This window comes from Arvicola amphibius, chromosome 5 (assembly GCF_903992535.2).
Source record: "Arvicola amphibius chromosome 5, mArvAmp1.2, whole genome shotgun sequence".
Lineage (NCBI taxonomy): Eukaryota > Metazoa > Chordata > Mammalia > Rodentia > Cricetidae > Arvicola > Arvicola amphibius.
Genome location: NC_052051.1, coordinates 71,834,059 through 71,856,079, shown reverse-complemented (window position 1 = coordinate 71,856,079; position 22,021 = coordinate 71,834,059). Strand labels below are relative to the sequence as shown.

Sequence of the window (22,021 nt, the reverse complement as noted above, 5' to 3'; positions counted from 1 at the left end):
AACCCACACCGGGGAGTGATAACAGGCCTCCAGGTGCCGGGCCATTTTCAGATCCCAGTTTAAGAAATTCTGTTCCCATTGTAGCCTAATGTCAATATAAACAAAACCAGACAGATTTGAAGAGAGGCAGAGGCGTCCCTCTTCTCTCTTGGGTAGAAAGTCGACAAGAAAAGGGGATCGGGTCTCTTTCCTGGTTTCTTCCCAAGGTTCGGCTGCGTACAGTTTCACAAGGAGCTGCCTGCCTATGTCCCAAGCCTAGAAAGTGGTGGAGCGACAGCCCACAGAGGCTTTTCCTTCTCGCTTTTCGCTTAGTTCTCAGCTCTGGGGCCTGCTCTCTGGGTCTCTGCGCCCCACCTCCTTGCCAGCTCGCTCGCTGGTTCCTCCCCCCCCTCCTCTGTAGCAATCCGCCCCTGTACCAGGTCCCCGCCCTCAGCAGAGGGGTTTCAGCGGAAGCTGAGTAAAATTTGCATAGTTCCCGCCCCTCCCGGAAGCCATTGGTGTAATCCTTGCCAGGCGCGGCTGGTGATTGGTGAGCCGCCCGGGTACATTTGCATACGGGCCGCCCCCCAGAACCCATCTGTGTGGGTAGCCCGCGCCGCGAAGAAGTTTGTGGGGCGCTTTCTCACCGGCTGGTCCGGGACGGACCTCGGGCGCCTCGCTCTTCGGTGGCCGCCCAGTTCTCTCGGGGTTCTTTCTCGGTAGTTCCGGACGGTCGGTAAGGGACGCTGAGGGCTGGCGGGGGCAGCGCGGAGGTGGAGCGTTGGGGAGCCCGCTCGCTGACAGCGGCGCGGGTGGACGCGGACGGCGTTGGGCTCCGGCTCGCCCGGAGTTTCGCCTACCTTCCCGGGCCCGTGCGCGGGCGATGCTGCAGCATCCAGTCTCGGCGCGGCGAGGACGGAGGGCGCCTCCCAGAGCCTAGAGCTGGTTCCCGCCCCCCACCCCGGGGCAAGTGGGCATGGAACAGTGAGAGCCCCTCGCTCGGGGAGGCCGCGCGCGGAGGCTTCCCATGGCCGGGACGTACAGCTCCACGCTGAAAACACTGGAGGACTTGACCTTGGACTCCGGGTATGGGGCCGGGGACTCCTGCCGCTCGCTCAGCCTCTCGTCTTCCAAGTCCAACTCGCAAGCGCTCAACTCTTCGGCGCAGCAGCACCGCGGGGCGGCCTGGTGGTGCTACTCCGGCTCCATGAACAGCCGCCACAACAGCTGGGACACGGTGAACACGGTGCTGCCCGAGGATCCCGAAGTGGCCGACCTCTTCTCGCGTTGCCCGCGGCTCCCGGAGCTGGAGGAGTTCCCCTGGACCGAGGGAGACGTGGCCCGGGTGCTCCGCAAAAGCATCGGCGGCCGGAGGCTGCCCGCCTTCTCCGCCGAGGCGGTGAGGCGCTTGGCCGGGCTGCTCCGCCGGGCGCTGATCCGCGTGGCCCGGGAGGCGCAGCGCCTGAGCGTGCTGCACGCTAAGTGCACCCGCTTCGAGGTGCAGAGCGCTGTGCGCCTGGTGCACAGCTGGGCGCTGGCCGAGAGCTGCGCGCTGGCAGCCGTCAAGGCGTTGTCCCTCTATAGCATGAGCGCTGGCGATGGGTTGCGCCGTGGCAAGTCGGCGCGCTGCGGCCTCACTTTCTCCGTGGGGCGCTTCTTCCGTTGGATGGTAGACACTCGCATCTCCGTGCGCATCCATGAGTACGCGGCCATCTCGCTCACCGCCTGCATGGAGAACCTGGTTGAGGAGATCCGGGCCAGGGTGCTGGCGAGCCAGAGCCCAGATGGCGGAGGGGCAGGAGGCGGAGAGGTGTCTGCCGAGGCCTTGGAAATGGTCATCAACAACGACGCCGAGCTCTGGGGAGTCCTGCAACCCTATGAGCATCTCATCTGCGGCAAGAACGCCAATGGTAAGTACGAGGGAGGGGGCAGAACCTCGACATGGGGACCGAGTGGGCTACCTCAGGAGTAGCTCTAGGACCAAGCTGCGAAGTGTACCAGGTCTCTGAGAGAAATGGAATTATGGGAGAATTCTTAAGTTGCTCTTCCCAACGGTTGATTTGAGTGTCTAACTTTTGGAGGATAAAGTCGTGGCTATTCATTGATTGGGTGAGACTGGGTGGCTGAACCAAGCTACTCCTGAAGTGAAGTTGGCTGCCCTGTTTAGTTGGATCGCTAGTTTATTTTTTTACCCAACAGTAGGTCAGGTTTACTGTGTTTTTTTTCCTGTTGTTTTCTTCAGCCCAAGCATTCCCAACACCTGAGCCTTTGATAAATGGGATGGGTAGGGGAGGGTGGAGAGCCTAGGATCTGGTGCTGCGCCCCGGGTTTCATGATGCTCAGAGTCAGGCCCCTTAACAGGAGGTGGAGTGAGAGCTGGCAGCTCTTCATACTATGTGCCCAGGGAAACCAAGGACTCTTGAATCTCCTCCTGAGGAAGACAGCCACATGCTGGCTTCTGGGGCCTGACTTTCCAACTGTCATTAACCAAGTAAGCGTTTGATTAAAACCTCATGTTAAGTTAAATGCACATTGGGCTTTCCTGAAAGTAAAGATGACGGGCTCCGTAAACCATATTGTGGGAATGGAGTGTGGGGGATGGGCAGCTGCATGGCGTGGAGTCTGGGAAATAAAGCACAGACTAACTTTATGGTCTAATTGGAAGGGTCACTTGGGTGCAGCTTTCAGTGGCAAATAAGCAGGTAGTGGAAGAGAACAGGTGGGTTCTGTAGACGGATAAAAGTCAGATTTAAATGTGACTTAACATTCCCATGATAGCTAAAACCCAGACTAGCAATGCTTTAGTCACGTTGGTAGCACGTTGTATATGATGACCATGTTTACAGATTAGCCAGCGTGTGTTTGGTACTGTGATACAGTGAGCTGTGTTTTGGGGTTTTGTCCCCATTTTCTGCATACAACTCCTAAAATCCCTGGAAATCTCCAAAATGAAAATGTGTTTGTGTATGGTAATGACTAAGAGTTTGCCACCTGTAGGTAGTTTCAAGCTGGGGATTAGTCACCAGAAAGATTACAGCAGGCCTTAAAGGGTTAGTTCCTACAGACTCCTGCCCCAGCCTCCCAGGAGAGAGAGAGGCAGAAGGGTTAAGTCATCATCAGTGGCCAAGATTTTAATCAATCACGCATGTATAGTAAAGTCTTCATAAAAACTTAGAAGGACAAGTTTCCTGGTGCTTCCTGATAGCTGATCGCCAGAGCGGCAAGTGAGTCACTTCCTCCATACGTTGTCCTATAGATGTCTTCATCCATAACCTTGTAACCTCCTTTATAAACAAGCCAGGAATTTACCAGGGAACTGGTAAATGCCTCCCTAAATTTTGTGAGCCACCCTAGCAAATTAAATCAGAAGAGGGCATTGTGGAAACCCTCGGCAGAGCCAGTGGTCAGAAGCGTGACCTAGGGTTTGGCTGGACAGAGCCACCCAGAGAATGAGATCCGGTGTTATCTCCTGGTAGTGGCGGGGTTTAATTGAGTTGAACCAGAGGACACCCAGCTGTATGTGCTTTAGACTTGTTTGCTTGTTGGTGGAGGAGGCCCACACTTTGGGAGATATAGAAAGAACACATGTTCTGTATTGATGGTGCGAAAACGGGGAAAATGGTTTGTTTTTCAAGAGATAAGACCTTTATTGTTACCCCATTATACAGAGAGGGAGCTAAAGGACTCAACATTTGAGTCCCTTGCTTAGATTACACAGATACTAAGTAACAAAACTGGAATTTAAACCTTGACACGCTGCATGGCTCTGTTTCATCAGCCTGACTTCAAGGAGACCAATTGACCTGCTGGGCCAGATTTGTAAGACACTGTATTTACTCAGAGTACTTGTTATGGTATTCCTTGCTTTGGGTTTCATTTCTGGCACTACCACGGGGCATTCTTGGAAGCAAGAATATTTGCCTTTTAATTTCCCTGATCTTAGGTCAGAGTTGAGGTCAATCCAAGAGTTGATGATGTCACTGCTGATAATCATGCTTCATACTTTAAGTTTGCGGCTTCAGCACTGGGAACACCAGTTCCAAGAGAGGAAGTGGAGGGCAAGGGGAATTTCCATCCAGTTGTCATAGCCCAGGGGAAGAGTTCTGTACTGAGGGAAACCCTCACTGCACAGTGGGGCCTGCATCGAACCTGGTGAGTAAGGGCTCTCGGAATAAAGCCCTTAAACCCTAACTCCATAAGCCAAACTGGACTAACAGTGGGTACAAAACAAAACCCATGCCTGTCCTCATGCCCAGCCAGAGCCCAGCCTGCTGAGTGTCTCTTTCTGACTCTAAACCAAGACTTAGAAGAGCAGCTGCTTCCAGGAGAACCTGCAAGGGCGAAGTGGTCGGAGGACATAGAAAATGAGTGTTTCATCTAAGGGTTCACAGCCAAGGAGCATTGCTTAGGAAACAAGCCCTTAGGATTTTCTTTACTGGGTGGGTTTTTTGCCCCTGTGACTTGCCCTTCACATCCCACCTTCAACAGCCCTTCAGCCTTGGTGAGGGAAGGGGGCAGGGCTGCTCTTTTCCCTAGGATGCTCATCACCATGGTGTCTCTGGTCTCTAAAGCACTCGTCCAGGAGAGGCACCTATTGTCTCCCCATTCATAACATGGACGCCCACTTGTCATACTTAAAAACTAGGGGGTGGCCACACTAAATGCTGATTTATTAAATCCCCTTAGCCAGGGAAATAAATGTTTACTAGAGAAGCAATGAATTGCATATGTTGGAAAGCTGTCTTCAGAGGGAAGCAGAAACCACTTAGGAAAGAAATGAAGAGCTCCAAACCTTTTTTATATTAGAGTGGCCCCAAAGCCAGCAAGGTTACAGTTTGTACAGCTGAAGACCAAGTGGGGAATGCCTGCATATGGGAAGGGAGAGTGTTGCCTGGTATTCTTGTCCTGCTGGTCTTCCCTTTAAATTATATATGTATTGTTGTTGTGCTTGCTAATTACACAGCATGGGCTCATGCATTTGACTCAGCTATATAGAGCTCTTAAACTTCTAACGTCGTCCAACGAGGAATTTAAGAGCCCCAATCCATCCGTTCTTGTCCATTATTCGGAATGCCAGATGAATATGGTTTTGCTCAGCCTGAGATGGATGATAAAAGTCCTGTAGTGTTTATAAAACAGGATCCCAGCTCCGCAGAGCAGCAGGAGTTATGCATTGTTGATCATTTGGTATTGATGTCTTGGATGCCAGGGCGGAGTCATTAAACTCTGAGATCTTCATGACTTCCTTATGGGAAGCAGAGTAATGTTTTTAACAGAGTGATATTTATAAACAGGGGACTGGCAGAAAACAGGAACATCTCACTTCCAACGCATCTCCTCGCTCCTCTCCTCTCTCTCAGCAAACTCTGGGTGCAGGTTTGATACAGTACAGCCTTTCTAGGTTCCTTCCTGGCCATTTTTTTCTTACTAAGATTTCATGAGTGATCATGGCCTTTGAGAAAATTTGGTTTCTTATTTCAGTTAAGTGACGGGATAGTAGTGAGAGCGCTCTCGTCCCAGAGATGTATATGGAGAGTCGGCATGCTCTGTCACAGTCGCAAGTGTACGAGTTTGAAACATAGCTCTGTGGTGGACCTGGGGCAAAGGTCTCCATAATTCTAGGCCTCTGTTTTGTCGTCTGTGAAATGGAGGATAATAATACCTAGCTCATCAGGGTGACATGAGGCTGGAAATCAGAAAGATCTTAGTGTGTAGTAAAGGCTCAACAGACAGCAGCAGTGTGTCCAGCAAATACTTAGTCACCACTGACCGGGCCCCACTGTTAAAACTGCAGGGGCTTAAGTGGCGGTGTGGTGATCCTCTTTCAAAGTTCGTAATCCAGCGCCAGGACAAGAAAAGGTAAATAAAGATTTCCTCTTAATAATGGTTGATGACGTTTGAGTTTTAAATTTTTTCATTATCTTTATTTATTGTGTTGCAGGAGCGTATGTGGACTATGGTGCATGGAGATGTCAGGGGAACAGCTTGTGGGAGTGGCTTCTCTCCACTGTGTGGGCTCTGGGGATTGAACTCAGGTAGTTAGGCTTGGCAGCAGATGCCTGTTCCTACAGGGACAATTTGCCTGTCCCCCACCCCATGTGTGTGTGTGTGTGTGGGGGGGGGTGTTGATCTTTTTTTTACATAGGATCTTATTATGGAGCCCAGGCTGGCCTCGAACCCATGGCTTGTCTGTCTCCACCTCCTAAGTGTCAGGACCACAGATACATGCTGCCACGTCTGGTGGCATCTATTGTTGTTTGTTGAGGATCTGCTAATGGGATAGGTGGGAACAGGCTGCGTGGCCCCCAAGAAAGGCCTCCCTGACGTTTCATTATTTGCAGCTAATAAGTAGAGCGCTCCTGTCTACGGAGCTTTTGGCTGCAAACAGTGACCAAGAAGTTTTCTGAATTATCCACTTATTTACCAGCTGAGGCAAGTGTCAACATCTCATTTGCAGCCAAGAAATAAAGAGGCTGTGTCTAAAAGCAGGGTTGGAAATTCTGGCCGAGGCATTCATTTGTCAAAGAGATTGTGGGATGGATTTCCACTGAGGTAATTAGCCAAAGGAGCAAGGGTTAATTGAGCCGTGAGTTGCTGTTTAATCAGTTTTAACACCTGGGTAGACTGAGGGAGGAGGCACCTCCCTCTCTGACTGTTGTATTAAAGCCAAGGGTGCTTGCAGAACAGAAACAAAGCAAGCTTTGGAAATGAAAGCTAATTCATCCTTCCCCCACCCCTTGCTTACCTGAGACATGCAGCCCCTGCCTTAGGTAGTATGCGAAACAAGCTGGAATTGTTAGGCCTCCTCTCAGAAGCTTTACCTGACTTCCTCACCCCCATCTGGGAAAACCTTGACGTTTCTACAGCAACCAGGGCAAGTTCTTGAATCAGTTCCTGCCCTGTCTCCATCAAACTGGGACCGTCCAGACGTCACCCCCTCCCCTGAACCTGCACAATGTCCAACTTTTAGGTATTCTGTGTGTGGGGCAGCCAATAGATCTCACTACACAGCTTTTTCCTTCCAAAATTTGCATTGGAATCCCTGTTACATTTTGAAAGAACCCTTTCCCTTATGAAAGCACAGAATTTCAAGTTTTTGATGAATGGAAGCATCGTTTGGGGGTGACCATATCACAGGGAGGACGTCTTTCAGTTAGTGAATATCCTAAGTCCTAGCATGCTCCCCAAAGCCATGTGCCATGGGAAGACTGAGATGTGCTTCAGAGGGCAGGGTGGTTCAGGTTAGAGAGATGCCTTTAGTGAGGGGTACCTCATGTAGAGGAGCTCTATAGCAGAAGAAGGCAAGCCAAGAAATCAATGCCGGGGCAGAGATGAAAGCTTTTCTGGTCTGTACTCACCCCATTGCTGTAAGTAGGATGCTTCCCACGGCGGATTCCTCAGCAGCCTGTGATCCACTACTCTGTGATGGGAGCTAGGCCAAGACTAAGTCCTGTTCCTATAAAGAATCACGGAATCAGAGGTAGCAAGAACAGACCAGTAGTTCACCCTCTTCAAATGTCAGGTTGGGTCAAATGCAAAGCAACACTGTTTTTCTTAGAGATTCGTTTGTAACCGATCTATTGTGTCTAGGCACTTGGAATTCCTCAGACCAGCCGAAGCGTTCCAGGTCCAGAGAGTAGACACCAGAGGTGCTATTGATTTGAAGGCACCGCTGTTCCTACTCTTGAAGGGGCAGGGAGATCGGCTGCTCTGGGGAGTGCCTTGCCAAGTAGCAGCTGCTAGGTGATCAATACGTTCATATGAATGGGAAAGCTGGCCTGTCGCCAGAATGATGCTCCTTGGTTAAGAGGGGTGAGCCAGCTTGGGGCAGATGGACATACAAGGGAGGGAAAGTTGCAAAAGCTACTCCATATATAAGGTGCTGGCCTTCTGTGGGTGCTTAACTCACTTGCCTAGAATTGGAATAATCAGACAATCCCCTGTCCTATCTTTCTGCGTGTGCATGTATTTGTGTGTGTATGTGGGTGGGTGTCCATGTGTGTGCGTGTGGAGGTCAGAAGTCAACCTCAGGTGTCATTCTTCAGGTGCTGTCTACCTTGTCTCTCTCTGTGGCCTGGCTGGAAGTTGCCAAGTAGACTAGACTGGCTTCGGTGAGCCCCAGTGATCCAGCTTTATCTGCCTGAGTGAGCCATTCATTGTCCAGGCCCAGAAGAGTGTTCCCGGGAGTACATTGATTTCCTGAGAGTGGACCGCTGTGTCCAGCTACGGAGTACATCTTAGCACTAGGAGTCCAGGACAAAACCAGTCTGCACAGCTCTGTGCTGGCTTTAAAAGCCCAACTCAGGCTCCCCAGTTGCTCTGTCTACTAGTGGACCCATGTCCTTAAAGCACACCACGTCTCTTTCCTCTGCTACCCTAATGAGGAACCCATCTTCCTGCTCTGATTGATTGTGCCTGATGAACACTCCGTATCCCAGGGCTGTTAGGGATGCTGAGGGTTTGGTGAGAGACTGCCGTATGAGTCCTCCCAACCTCATTTGTGAACTGTGGGATGCGGGACTAATTCTTTGACTTCTGTGCCTTAGTTTTTTTTCCTCTGTAACGACATTGGCACTATTTGCTGGGACTGAATCGTGTTTTGTCATGAGCTGTCCCGTGCACTGTATATATAACACTCTCTTCCCACCAGCCATTGTGACAACCCAAATGTCTCCCAACAATTCCAGATGCTCCATGGGAAGCAAATTCACCCTTGACTGGAAAACACTGCTCTGTAAGGTAGGCCTGGAATAGCAAATTCATAGGATGCTTGTGAATATTTAATAAGCACCTCTATAAGAGACCAGTCTTCCTTCCTTCCTTCTTTCTTTCCTTCCTTTCTTCCTTCTCAAACTTCTGTTGAATGCACCAATTTTCTTCCCTTTTGCTAAAGACTCAAGCTACGTGAGTCTCTCATATAGGGGTGGAGCATGACCCAGATCCCAGGTGGCATGTGTTAGTCATACGGCTCCCCTTGATGACTAATATTTGGTTTCTGGAGGTAGGAAGAAGTTAGGGAGACTGGAAAAGCATCCTTAGTCAGGGAAAGCCCAGTTGTGGATGTACTGCCCCTAGACAATGCAGTCTAGCAGTGAGGTTAGCTCTCACCCTGAGTTCATGCCACCTCTGTCGGGATAAAAACAGTAATACTTATTCAAAGCTCCAGACTCCATGGAGCATTTTTCTGGTAGATATTGGATCTGGCTTGTTGCATCCAATTCCTGAACCATGAACATCGCAGGTGATTCTTGTTTTGCCTATCTGTGATGTAGGCACATGATTGTTTTTATTTGTTTTGGGTCAGGATCTTAGTAAACTGGGGTGGCCTATCCCCTACTGTGTAGCTGAGGCTGACCTCAAGACCCTGATCCTCCTCCTCCTCTTACCTCCCTGAGTGCTGGGCCTAGAGGCCTGAAGCACCATGCCCGGCTTTGCCTGTTTTAAAAAATAGCTAAATGGGGTTTCAGCTCTGGCTGTTTGGAGCTGCATATTGAGTTGGAAGGAGATGGTGGAGAAACAGCCCAAATTAGCCTGAGAAGCCCCAGTGGCCTCACTGATGTTCTTTCTGAGCAGTGGCTATGTGCAAGGCAAACTAGAGGGAGGAAGCACAAGAAGCATTGCTCCAAGGAGCATATGATCTAAGAGGGACCGCGTAACATGCGTAATGGTAGCTGCAGAGAAGGTTGCCATCTCGCTTAAAACAATGATGGTAACAGTGCTGATAGCCCCCACTAATTGCATGATGTCACCCATCTTTGGACTTTTCATGAGCTAATTTCCTTCACCACCACCACCCCAGCCTCTCTGCGGTGGAGGTGTAGTTTCCAGTCCTTAGATGAAGGTCTTGAAGCTTTACAAAGGTGGTAGGGTGGACACCCCAGTGAACGGAGGGGAGTGGGGCTTCTTGTGTGAGCCAGTGCAGACTGGACAGAGAAAGAGAAAGAATTGCAACAGTGTGGGAAAGACCTAGAAGCTGATGCTTGTATTTAGAACGATAGCAAGTGACCCTGCTTGGCTGGGAGGCTCAGCGGCATAACAAGGAAGAGTAGAGGAGGCAACGCGGGAAAAGGGGATACATTCCCACATCTTTTATCCAGATGTGAAGAAGGTTGCCAGAGTGCTTGGACGAGAGTTTTCCAAAACTTTATTTTTATAATTCAGAAATGGAGTGTGTCTGCTGTGCTGCTCATCTTAACCACAGCCCAGACCTCCCATAACCCCTCCTGTTGATTGAAAGCTTGACCTCAAAAATGCACCCATCCGCCGTTGCAGCAGCAAAAGTAACACAAGACTTAAAAGGAACAAACTGGAGCGGAGGGGACACAAAAACCTTTCGCTCAGCCTCACTTCTCTTGTTGAACTTGGCTTCTGGCTTGATTAGTTCTTCAGGCCAAAGTGATCCCTCCACATCATGAGGGTTGGGAGTGGTAAGCTTGTTAAAGGAGACTATTGAATTTGCTCTTGCAGAATTCGCCACCATGGAAGCGGAGAAGTGTAAAACCAAGAGCTAAAAGGGTCCTAGATGTCTTTATTGGCTGTAAGTCTGACGTGATGTGTTCAACGTCCAATGCAGACTTTACTAGCTGGCCGCTCATTTTTGATGTGTGGTTCCCTTTCTAGTTCTTGCTGAAGCCTTTCCGGAATGTTGATAAAGATTTTGTGTTTGATGCTCAATGTTATAGAAACACCTTATAACTCATCTTCATCTGGGTGGGACTCCCTTGAGTTTGGTTGAGCCCTGACAGCAAAACGTGGAGCTCATACTGGCTTGGCTAACACCTTAGGCGTGTGTCCTTTTCCTGACCCAAGTGTGATGAAAGAATTTTCTTGTCACTTGAAAGGAACAGATTTTCGTGAGGATGTGGCAGAAATACATATAGACTTATTTGTAGTTAATGATTTGAAGGTCTCCCTTTCTAAATAAAGGTGAGCTAAGAGTTTCATGGGGCAAAATTTAAATAAGGATACTGAATTTGGAAGTCCTGGCAATAGAAACCTGAGTCCGGGGAGAGACGAAACTGAACCTCTAAGAGTGGGAGGCAGGAAAACTGTCCCAACGAAAGCTTTTGTTGAAAGCTTGTTTTTCAAGTGCTGGGGATCCAGCCCAGGGCCTTGTGCATGCTGGGCAAGTCTCTTTGACCGAGATACCTCTAGCCCATTTTGTGTAAAACTTTTTGGTTTATGCCTTTTAAAGTATGAGATCAGTATTTTCTCTGTGTGGGAAGTTACAATACAAGTTGATGTTCATATACTAAGCAGACATGCAAACAGATGGCAGTGTCTAGAACAATCCGGCACAGAGAACTATGGACTTGGATCCAGAAAGTTCTGGACAGGAGCTTGCCCTCTCTGTGACTGGAGTGAGTCATGCCGGCTTTTAGGATCTCTGCGGTATGCAAAGGTCGGACTAGAATCTCTGGGGACCCTTCCTGTCTCTGGAAATTTTCTGGACCCCACAAGAACTCTGTGAAATCATTCCCCTAGGGTCAATCCTTGTTGGCTGAAGCAGCCTCTGCTTTGAGACCCAGCTGGCTAGTGAGACTGAACGCCATCGTTAGCGTTACTATCATTGTTGTACTTAGGTTTTGCTTTGCCTTCTCTCGGAAGGATGAGTTCTGTGTACTTCTGGTTGACATAAACTGCTTGACAGCTGTGTCCAGGCCCTGGCAGGCCAGCACTGTGGTGAGGTCCAGCCCTGAGGTGACTTCATACAGCTGGTGTTTGAAGCCTGCCTACCCAGACTAGGGTATTTATAGCAGGGGAGAAGCTAGAGGAAAAAAATAAATAAATACTCTACACCCTTCTCTATCCTGCCCTGGACACAGACAGGCACTGTGAGGAATGGAGAAGGCAATGCTGTAGAATCCACCAGGATATTTTTAAATGCTCTTTGTTGGAGTTGGCAGGCTTGGTTTTTCAAGCAGGAGGGAAAATCAGAGTCATTGAGGATGACCAGAGGCCAGAAGTTTTAAAAGGCAAGATGCAGAACTTAGTGTGCAGGCTTTAACGTTTCTGCTCAGTCCCAGAGTTTGAGCAGGACTTGGGGAGGTTAGGATGAGAGCTGAGGTTGAGATGGCTTGTGTCCTCCTCTTCCCCATCCACCCCTCAGATCCTAAGATAAAAACCAGCAAACTGTTCAGGTAAAGCAAGACAGGGCTGCCTCTGAGAACTCGGGGCCTGGTGGTTTCTTCTTCATCTAGGAGTTGGGAGATCAAGTTATACACGGAGACAAAATTGGAAAGCAAATTGCTCCCAGCTGTTCTTTTGGACATAATCCTCCCAGGGCAGCCTGGATAAGCCAGAGCTGTGCTGGGATTCAGTGAAGTCGTGTAGGACAAGGCCCCAGGGGTAGAGCTGTCTCTAAAACTCACCAGGGGGACCCTGACTACTAGGCCTTTGTAAAGTCTCATAGACGATGTCTTCTGCTTAGCTAGTCACTGAGGAGAAAGTGGTTCAGTGGAAGGGACTCGGGGTTAGGAGGTGGGAGGAAAGTTCAGTTTGGGGGACACCATTTGTTCAGCAAATATTTATTGAGGACTTTCTGTGTACTGGACAGTGTTCCAGGGAGCAGTGACAGACCAAATAAATAAAGTCCTGAAAGGGAGGTACTGCCCTGCTGAAAGTGAGGGCAGTGGGCATACTGGCGGAGCCACAGAGAGGTCCTCATGGCCAAAGAAAGCAGCTCCCAGGAGAGGGACTAGCAAGTGTCCCTGGTTTCTTTAGAGAGCACAGAGGAGATCAGTGTGGTTAGGTTCATCATGGAACAGGAGGTGCAGAAGAGGAAATAACACACAGTACTATTGCATAACAGTGCCTTGGCATTCAGCTGAGTGTGCTATGGTGAGCCTGGGCAGATTGGCACACTTTGGTTTGCGTTTTAATAAGGCTATTCCCTGTGTTCTGTTGGAAATGGACTTTAGTATCAATAGAAACAAAGTGACCAGGTAAGAGGGTTTTGCAGTAATTGAAGCGAAAAAGGACAGAACTTGGACCAGGTGAGGGTGGAATTTGCTCCAGGTGGCCATAGAAGTGTTTTAAAGTCAGAGCCAATGGTATTCGCATACAGTCTGCTGTGCATGTTATGAGAGAAAAAGTGAGTGTGACAGTAAGGTTTATGGGCCAAGCATTTACTGAAGTACTGAAGAGGCAGGATTAAGTTAGAGACTCAAGTGTAGATTTGGTGTCCCAAACTTAACCTACAGCGATGGCAAGTAGGAGGCAGGGTAGGAGACAAGGCCACTTCAGACTTTGTTAATTGTGGGATTTCTTCCAGAGGCATCGCCCAACAAGACTGGCCAGAGACTGGGGCAGAAGAGGGTTAATTTCCAGTTTTAACATCGTCAGTTGATGGCCTGGAGAAGCTCTTCTGTAGGTGGCTGGCAGCCTTCATGAAGGTTCTCAACTCTTCTGTTTCAAACCATTAGCATGCGATCTGTTTAATCAGGTCCACTTGTAACTTACAAACATGTCCTCCACTTCCGGGGAAACCAGACCCCATATTCAGGCAGCTTTGAGTTCTTGCAAGTCAGTCATGAGTGAGTCAGGAATTGATACAGAAAGAGTATTCTCAGGACACTGGGTGTGTCCAAGGGCCTGCTCCTCAGAAGGGGTAGCGGGTATGTAGCTGTGGATGAAATCTAATGGTTGCCACTGCCTGACCACCTGGTGTCTGAATGTTCCTCTGTTGTTAAATGAGGATGTCACAATTCCTAATTAAGTTGCTTTTGCACTAATTCTCAGACAGAGATTCATGTTATCATCACTTGGAGAGCTTAAAAATAAATTTGTATGTGTGACTAATGTCAGAACCTTCCTCCAGAAACTCTGAAGGAAATGGTGTGGAAAAGGGCCCTGGTGGTGTGGGCAGGGCTCTCGGGAACGTCTGGTACAGTGCAAGCACTCAGACGTTAGCTGTTATTAGTGGGCAAAGCATCATTGTTCTGGAGGCTTGTTTCTGCCCCTCCCAGGCTGATGGCTTTCCTTCACTTCTTAGCTATGCTGCTTGGCCGGCTCCTCATCTGCAGAGCTCCCCAGAGAGCTCACATGCAGAGCTCCCCATAGAGCTCCAAGAGAAGCCTGGAGTGCCGGCCTTACCTGGGAGGGGCAGAGTTAGACCTGAAGTGGCGGTGCCGCCACGTGGACGTGATGTTTAATCCATCGGCAAAGCTCTGCTAGTTACATCTCTAGGAAGAAGAAACTATAAAGAGGTTAAGTAGCCAGTTCAGGTCTCACAGGGCCGACCCAGGCAGCCCTTCCTCCAGACGCTCCAGTTCCCAGTGGCCACACATGCGTCCTCCTCGGCCAGAGGAGCCAGCAGACTCTAGTCTCAATTCAGATCTCCAGCACATAAACTGCTGAGTGCTGAGCCTTACCGTGTGCCAGGGCTGTGTACTTTGTGCGTCCTGTGCCACATGGTTCCTGCCAGTGTATGTAGTCTTCTCACTCTCATGTCTGTAGTCTTGCTGAAGAGATTAAAGCTCAAGAGAAATCCACTAGATGTGATTAATAAAAATGGGATGGCTTCCCTGAAGCCTTCCTGCACCCAGCGCCTCCCTTCTCCTGTCCTCAGAGGTGCCTGAGTAGCGGGAAGCATGAGGGGATCTTATTAGCAAAGAAATGATGGGGTTGATAGAGGGTGAGAGAAGCTGCAGCAAGGCTTAAGCACCCCTTCTGCCTAGAACAGGGAGCCATTTACGTCCCTTAAAATACCCTCCCTTGGCAGGGTGCTGGCCTGCTGCGCCGGCTGTGCAGGAGGCATCCTCTGCCTATTTAAAGCCAAGCCCTTCTCGCGGGTGCAGTGAGTGAAGTAACCTCTGAGAGACTGCGTGGGTCCGTTGCTTAAAATAGTTCGGGAGGAAGAATGTTTGGAAGCTTCTGGCTCCTTGAGTCCATTTCCTCTGGATTTATGTCACCTCAGAGAGTGCCTGGCCTCCTCCTGTTTATTCTTCTAGCTCTTCCCTTTCTATGGTCCTTGCGTCCTTTGTCATCCTAAGCCAAAGGCCTTTGTCCTCACAAAAAGTGGCAGCCTCTCCTAAGTAACTAAGTTGGGACCTTTTGTGCATTTAATTTTTTTTTCTCTTATGGGGTTTGGGTGGTGAGAGGCCATTTGTTTAGGAATTGGCCATTTCTCCCCTCAGGCTGCAGAGTTTCCAAGATCAGAGCTCTGGAGTGAGTTTTGTTTTTTCGTTATTCACGCATACAAGGGCTGCCTCAGGGAAGCCAGGGGTTTCTCAGCACCTTCCTCTTGTGGTGCCCAGGAATGCGGATGAAAAGCTTTAGAGCCACTCTTCAATGGTGTGGTCATAGCCACATGTGGCTCCTTACGTTTAAACAGTAAAATCTGACACCCTTAAACATCTTCATACAAGCCTACTTTCCGCTGCTCCATCAGCACGCATGCCCAGTGGCTGCCATACTGGACAAGGCAGATATAGAACACATCCATCACCCCAGACAATTCTATGAGACAACATGCCATAAGACTATAGGTCACCAGCTGGTCACTCAGGCCAGCTCTCTAGGTCTTCATGGGTCTAAACATATAACCACTCCCCCGCTTCTCAGAAGCCCTCTGTTTGCAGAAGTAGGAAGATTCATGGAGGGAGAGATTAAGGTCATTGATTTTTTTTTGTGGCTCTAACCTTTGAACCCCTCACAGGAGGTCAATGTTTTATGGTTTCGAAACTGTGTGGCCTAGGGCAAGTCACTTAACTTCTCTGAAAAAGTTCCCTTGTCAGTGAAATGGATACCTCCATGGGGCTTTCACTGGGGTTAAATAAAATGGCAACATGTGCATAAAACAATGCTTGCTACACAGTGACCACAAAGTTTGTTACACCTTCCCTGACTGGAGCCACAGTGTCCTATGGAGTACTTGATGTAGCAAAGGCGGAAACTCCAGGGGTGGAATTGCTACTGTTGCTACTTCTGTGGCTAGGACTCACGTCCTCAAGCTTAGGGCTTGCTTCTTCTAGGCTCTGGGCTGTCTTTCCCGGTTTATTGAATGGCCCCTGGCCACATCAGATGGTATCTGTTCTTCAGGGCTAGGAACTCCTCTGATCTTCCTTCCATGCTCTGGGTGTGCTCCTTTTGAGAGCCTTTTGTCCAAAGCCTCTCCGCACTACTTGGGGTGTTACCACCAAGACTGTGGGTGACCACCAGAAACTTTTGAATCTGTTCCAGAATTTTAGGTTTTGAGTGTCTGGTGTGCCCTGTGGGTCTGCTCCAACCTGTGCTGTGAGAGCTGAGACGAATGTAGCCCTCGCTGGGATCTCACAGAGGGAACTTTGGAAGGAGCATCTTTGGGGCCTGGAGAGGCCTCTCTTGAGTAGAGAGAGCAGAGGAGGAGATCTGTTCACACTTGCGGCCTGGGTCAACCAGGGACCATCCTTTCATTTGCCTAGATTACCTAACTATTTAACCTTTCTGTACTTCAGTCCTCCCGTCTGTAAAAAGGGAATAGTGCTACGAACCCACCTGGTAGTGTGTCTGGGAGGACTCAGAGAGATAGTGCCCAGTGAAGTCTCTAGCCCCAGGCTCACAGCCTCTGATGGGACTGACATGCACAGCTCACAGGAGCGAGCTGCGGTTTCCATCTTTATCCTTTGTGCTTCCCAGGGATGGCACTGGGGAATCCATGAGCTGTTTGCGTTTTCTATGTAATGACCTATTGTTTAAGTCAGAGAAAGTGATCAGGAGGGGGGCTAACACTTAAAGGCAATGTGTAAATTACATGTGTGTGGTGTGAACTCCATGTGGTGTCTTTTCTCTTTTCTCCCTCGATGGCAGAGATAAAAAGTACACCGTAGTTGTCAATTCAGAAGCTCACAGGTGACCACCAGCCCGCTTCCCTCCTGCTGTCTTGGGCTGTGTAAGCAGCACCGTCCAGTCCTATGGTGTAATCAGAGCTGAGTTCTTGCTGTAGGATTCGTTCGTGGTGTGAAGTTCTCATGTGTTTATGCAGTTGCCACTCATTTGCCCACCGTGAGATGTGCCAAACCTGACACCTGAGACGAACTCCAAATAGCTCGGAACTACGTGCGGGGTGTACAGGAATCTACACACAGTTGTCACAAGGCACATATCTAACTGGAGAATCCAACTGCCATGCCTCCTTCCCTCCTCCCCCATTCTGTGCCTAGAGGGAGCTAATCAGTCACAAAGAGAACCTCCAAGAAAAGGAAGGACTCCAGGCCAGGATATTGCGTCACTACGTTGTCATCATGGGAAACTCGGGCCCCACAGTAGGCCTTAGGCTGACCAGGCTGGTGTTTCTGTGGCTTTCCTAGCGCTGTCAAATCTCTCCTCTTTAAAGGATAGCTCTGCCTCTTCTTGCCAAACAGTTGTTTTGACTGTTACCAGAACTGAGGTCTCCTCCACTGAGTACGTGTGTAAGTGTAAAATAGTGTGTGTGTATGAGCAAGTGTGAGTGTTTGCATGTGTGTGTATGAGAGAGAGAAAGAGTATGAATAAGAGAGAGAAAAGTGTGTGTGTGTGTGTGTGTGTGTGTGTGTGAGAGAGAGAGAGAGAGAGAGAGGCTGTGTGTTGGTTTGAGCCCACACATCTTTCTCCTTTCAAAAATACAAGAGACCTTTAACTTGACCATTTCCAAGACTGGCTCATTACTGAAACATCTTGAGACACTTAAAAATGGTACTTACATGGCTGTATTAATTTTATAGCTCTAAAATTGGAACTAGAATGTCTATGTGATGTTTATTTTTCTTTTCCTTTCCCCCCCAAATTAATTTTTTCTAGTGTCTGAGAGTGACTAATTTCTGTTCACATTTTCAGTATGAAGTATTTCTACAAAGCACTGGGTTCCATCATGGTATTTCCATGCATTTGTGGTAATTTGGCCATAAATAATCATGTTCACCCCCTTACCATCTTCTGTCTGGTCCCTCTGTTGGTCCCTCCAACACGCCCCCTTCTAATTTCATGCGGTTTAAAAAGTCTAGATGTAGACAGTGGTTTCCAGTGCTCCTTAGGGGACTGCGCAGGCAAATGGGAGGCTACTTGGCTCCACTGTTACCAGGGGATTCCGTGCCAGGAACCTCTGAGTGTGTATCCATTTGGGAAAGTCCAGGCCGAGAGAGGCTGAGCAGAGGTGGCATCTGAGGCTGACCTGTGGCTTCTCTGAGTAATGGACGGAGGCTACGGTCAGAGCTTCTCGAGGAAGAGCCTGTGCTTGGGGCTGTACCTTGGAGAAGAGAATGGCAGCCAGCAATCCCATCTCAACCACACACAGTGAGTGGATAGTCTATCTCCCCAGTGCCTTTGCCTCTAATGCTCACAATGGATTATGAGCTGAAGAGCCTGTTAATGATCCCATTTCATAGACAGAGATACTGAGGTCTGGAGATGGTTAAGATGACTGGTCCAAGGACACTCCTAAGCAGGGGAAAGAACCAACGTTTGAATTTATTGCCACCGGTCTTCAAGCTCCACTTTCCAGGCTGAATGTTTGAAACAAAATCAGTCGGCAAGGGTGGGTGAGGTGTCTCGGTATGTAAAGGCGCCTGCTGCCAAGCCTGCTGATCTGAGTTCAGTCCCTGAGACCCACATGGTGAAAGGAGAGAACCAACCCTTGCAAGTTATTCCCTACCTGAATACACATGGCTTCACACACACACACACACACACACACACACACACACACACACACACAGAGAGAGAGAGAGAGAGAGAGAGAGAGAGTAAATAAAATGCAAGAAAAAAACACCATTTTTAAAATCAGCCGGCTATTAAGAAATCAGTCAAATCATTGCTGTCCTGTAAGAGGAGTGTCGGTTTTCCACAAAGGATGGTCTGTGTTCTCTCTCCTCAAGGCATGGCCACTTCCCTTCTAGTCTCCTATTTTGGAGTCTTTCATTTCCCTCCAGAACCAGCTGAGACTGCTTGGCCTTTGCAGTGAAGTGTCCATGTTCTGCTCTGCTGCCCCCTCCTCATCCCTGCCCTCACCCCTGCCCCTCTCCCCTACTCAGCCCCTACACACAGGCATACTTGCTGGATGGGCCCTAGTGTGGGGGTCAGGTTCGGGGGATGCTACCGTCATCACTTGGGGCACAAACACAGGCCTGCCTCTTCTAGCTGTCACGTGTCTCAGTCTGATCACTGATACTCAGAGGAACATCCCCTAAAGGGCCGAAGGGTGGGTGTGTCTGTGCAAACCGAATGCCTGCACATTCAGATTCTGGGTCCACTTCTTGTTTGGTGAGTGACTGCTTAACTCTGTCCCAGGCTACACTATGAGATGGAGTCGTTGCTGCTGACTTCCCAGGATAGTTTCAGGAACTGAACAGTGCTTTCTAAAACATCTGATATAGTCCTGGCCTCTGAGTACCCAGGATATTAGCCATTGTGGTGATGGTAATGGCTATTCTTTGGGGCCAGCGTCAGGTCTCTGGAATGTAGTGTAGGCTCAGTGCTGATATACGTCCATGTATATATCATACATATCCTGAGCATTAAGGGGAAAGGTCTGGACTTTGCTAGTCCTGCTTAGGCTCCTTCCTTAGTGTAATTCTAGGCAGGTTTATCTGTCTTGTTTCTCTTTTCTTCTGGGCCTTGGGATTGAATCAGGGCTTTGTGCGGTGGTTATACAAACGCTTTGCTAAAGAGCTGTGCTGTGATACCCGAGCCCTGCTTGTCTTCTAATCTGTAAGTTAGACCAAAAGCTGCACATGCCACGTGGGGTTGTGAAGGCTAAGTTTGGAGCTTCGAGGTGCAGTTCAGCAGTAGAGCTGTCACCATAGCTGTGCCGGGCACACAATCCAATCCCTGTGCCACCCACAGGTGAGGTGCAGAAACAGTACTCTCGATAGGTGCAAGGGGTCCATTTGGGCCGTGAGGTGGCTAGATGGAGAAACATGAATGGATGACCTTAGCAAAATTATAGTGAGAAACATAAGCGCGGTGTTTATAAGTTAAAACAAAAAGGCGCCGAAGAAGAATAAATAACGGGTCAGATCAATACAGCATAAAGGGGAAGATGGAGGCCAAACACAGATAGAAAGGGAGGGGCAGGCTCATGTGCTTTAGATGTCTGTGCTTGCCGCGGCTCTGGCTTGTTTTAGGGAGGTGATTTCACATTATTATAACTAATTAAAAGTGGTCACGAATGAAGGACTATAATAAATCAAATTAATGCACCTGAGGTTAAAAAATTAGTGGGTTCCCAATTGGTTGCGGCTACTTATTATTAGCATGCTGTGGACCACCTGGGTCATGCCAGGAGCCACCATGGATATTCTGTGATCGCCTGTGATTTTGTGTAAAATACCTGAGAACCAAGGTTTTCCTCCTCTGGCCACAGCGGCTTCCTTACAGCAATCCCAGAACAGTTAGTATATTCAGGTTGCCTTGCTCCCCAGGTTTGGGGCAACACGTGGGCATAAGCGCCTGCGTGAGTCTAAACTCCCTGAACAAAGACAGGGTTGTTTTGTCCACGCTGTGCCAGATGGAAGGCTTTCATTAGTCACTTTGGGAGCATTCATGTTAGCCGGGAGATTTTCTTTCCAAGGGTTGGAGCGGACGGTGTTTGCCTTGGGATGGTCATAGTCCTCTCTGCTTTCCTTGCCAGTGCCAAGTATCACAACCTTTGCCTATGGCTTTGCTCTACCCTTGATCCCTTTCCTTAGCACAGTGAATATTTGAGGTGGCCTAGTCACACGCTACTAGGTCAGTGGCATCTGGGTACAAGTCATTCTCAGGCCCAGCTCCTCTTCTCTGACTGAGATGAAGGGACAGAGAAAAGAGCACCAGCTTTGGAGTTAGGGAAACTTGAACTTCTCTCTCTGTGTAGTCTGAAGCAGCAGTATTGCTTCTTCCTGTATGTCAAACTGAGGCCAGTGAATAGTCATGCGGGCAGCTATCCATGTATGCAGCCTACCTAGGCATGATCAAAGTCTAGAGAGGGGCTGGGGATGGAGCTCAGGTGATAGAATGCACGCCTATGTGCATAAATCCCTGGACTCAATACCACCACTACCCAGCTAGTTGTGGTACATAGCACTTGGGAGATGAAAGCAGGAAGATGAGAAATTCAGCTCAGCCTTTACTACATCACAGGTTCGGGGTCAGCCTGGGGTACATGTGGCCTCAAAACCAAACAATAACAACAACAAAAGGATATTAGGTGCCCCAATGGCCCTTCCCACATACACCCCAAGTACCCCTTGAGATCTAGTTTCTGTTGCCCTCAACTATTCTGAACTTTGATGGTTGAGACATTACTAAACTCTCTGAGTTTCAGTTTCTTTATGTGGAAAGTACAAATGGAGAGCTGTGTTACGATACTGATTTCGTGAAATCTAATGGGGCAGGGTACATGAAGTCTACAGTAAAACATCCACCCAACAGGTATTGCTATGTCATGGAAGGCTGTGCTGTCTCTGATTGCCAATGTTGGCTCCAGAGGCTCAGGCTCCTGCTGACTACAGTGTTTGTTCCCTAGGCCTTCTGTGCCTTCCATGTTCTACTGATGTCTCAAACATGCTTCAGATTGTTCTACAGTGGCTTGCAGGACTTCTAGAAACCGGCTTGTCATGTTTGAGTTGATGGAGGAAGGCGCAGGAAAGAAAGCATTCTGCAGGCCATCTCTCCAAACCTGTGTTTCTGAGAGGGACTGTTTGCAGTGTTAGCAAAATCAACAGCTGTATTGCGGAGTAGGGGCCTGGGCTGGACATCGTTCCCTGAACTGAGAGCTGGTGGTGCGGGGTGCCATGGGTGCCATGTTTGTTGAAGTGGCAAGGCTGCTGAAGTTTCTGTTCTAAAACTAAACAAAAATGCCATATGATTATCCAAAATTCTACAGTTATGGGCTGGAAAGATGGCTCGGTGGTTAAGAGCACTGGCTACTCTTCCAGAGGTCCTGAGTTCAATTTCCAAAACCTACATGGTGGCTCACAGCCATCTGTCATGAGATCTGGTGCCCTCTTCTGGAATGCGGGCATACATGGAGGCAGAATGTTGTATACATAATAAATAAATAAATCTTTAAAATATATATCAACAGTTATAAATATCTCCCTGAGTCAAG

At 48.9% G+C, this 22,021-nt stretch overlaps 1 protein-coding gene across 1 annotated transcript in view; it reads left to right on the top strand.

The window, feature by feature from the left end:
* Positions 1 to 598: 598 nt before the first annotated feature.
* Abtb2 (ankyrin repeat and BTB domain containing 2) overlaps positions 599 to 22,021 on the top strand; it is a 156,927-nt gene continuing 135,504 nt past the window's right edge. Inside the window, exon 1 of the mRNA XM_038329531.2 lies at positions 599 to 1,889. Within this exon, the coding sequence (XP_038185459.1) occupies positions 1,007 to 1,889 (883 nt within the window). The 5' untranslated portion in view covers positions 599 to 1,006. The remainder of the gene's footprint in view (positions 1,890 to 22,021) is intronic.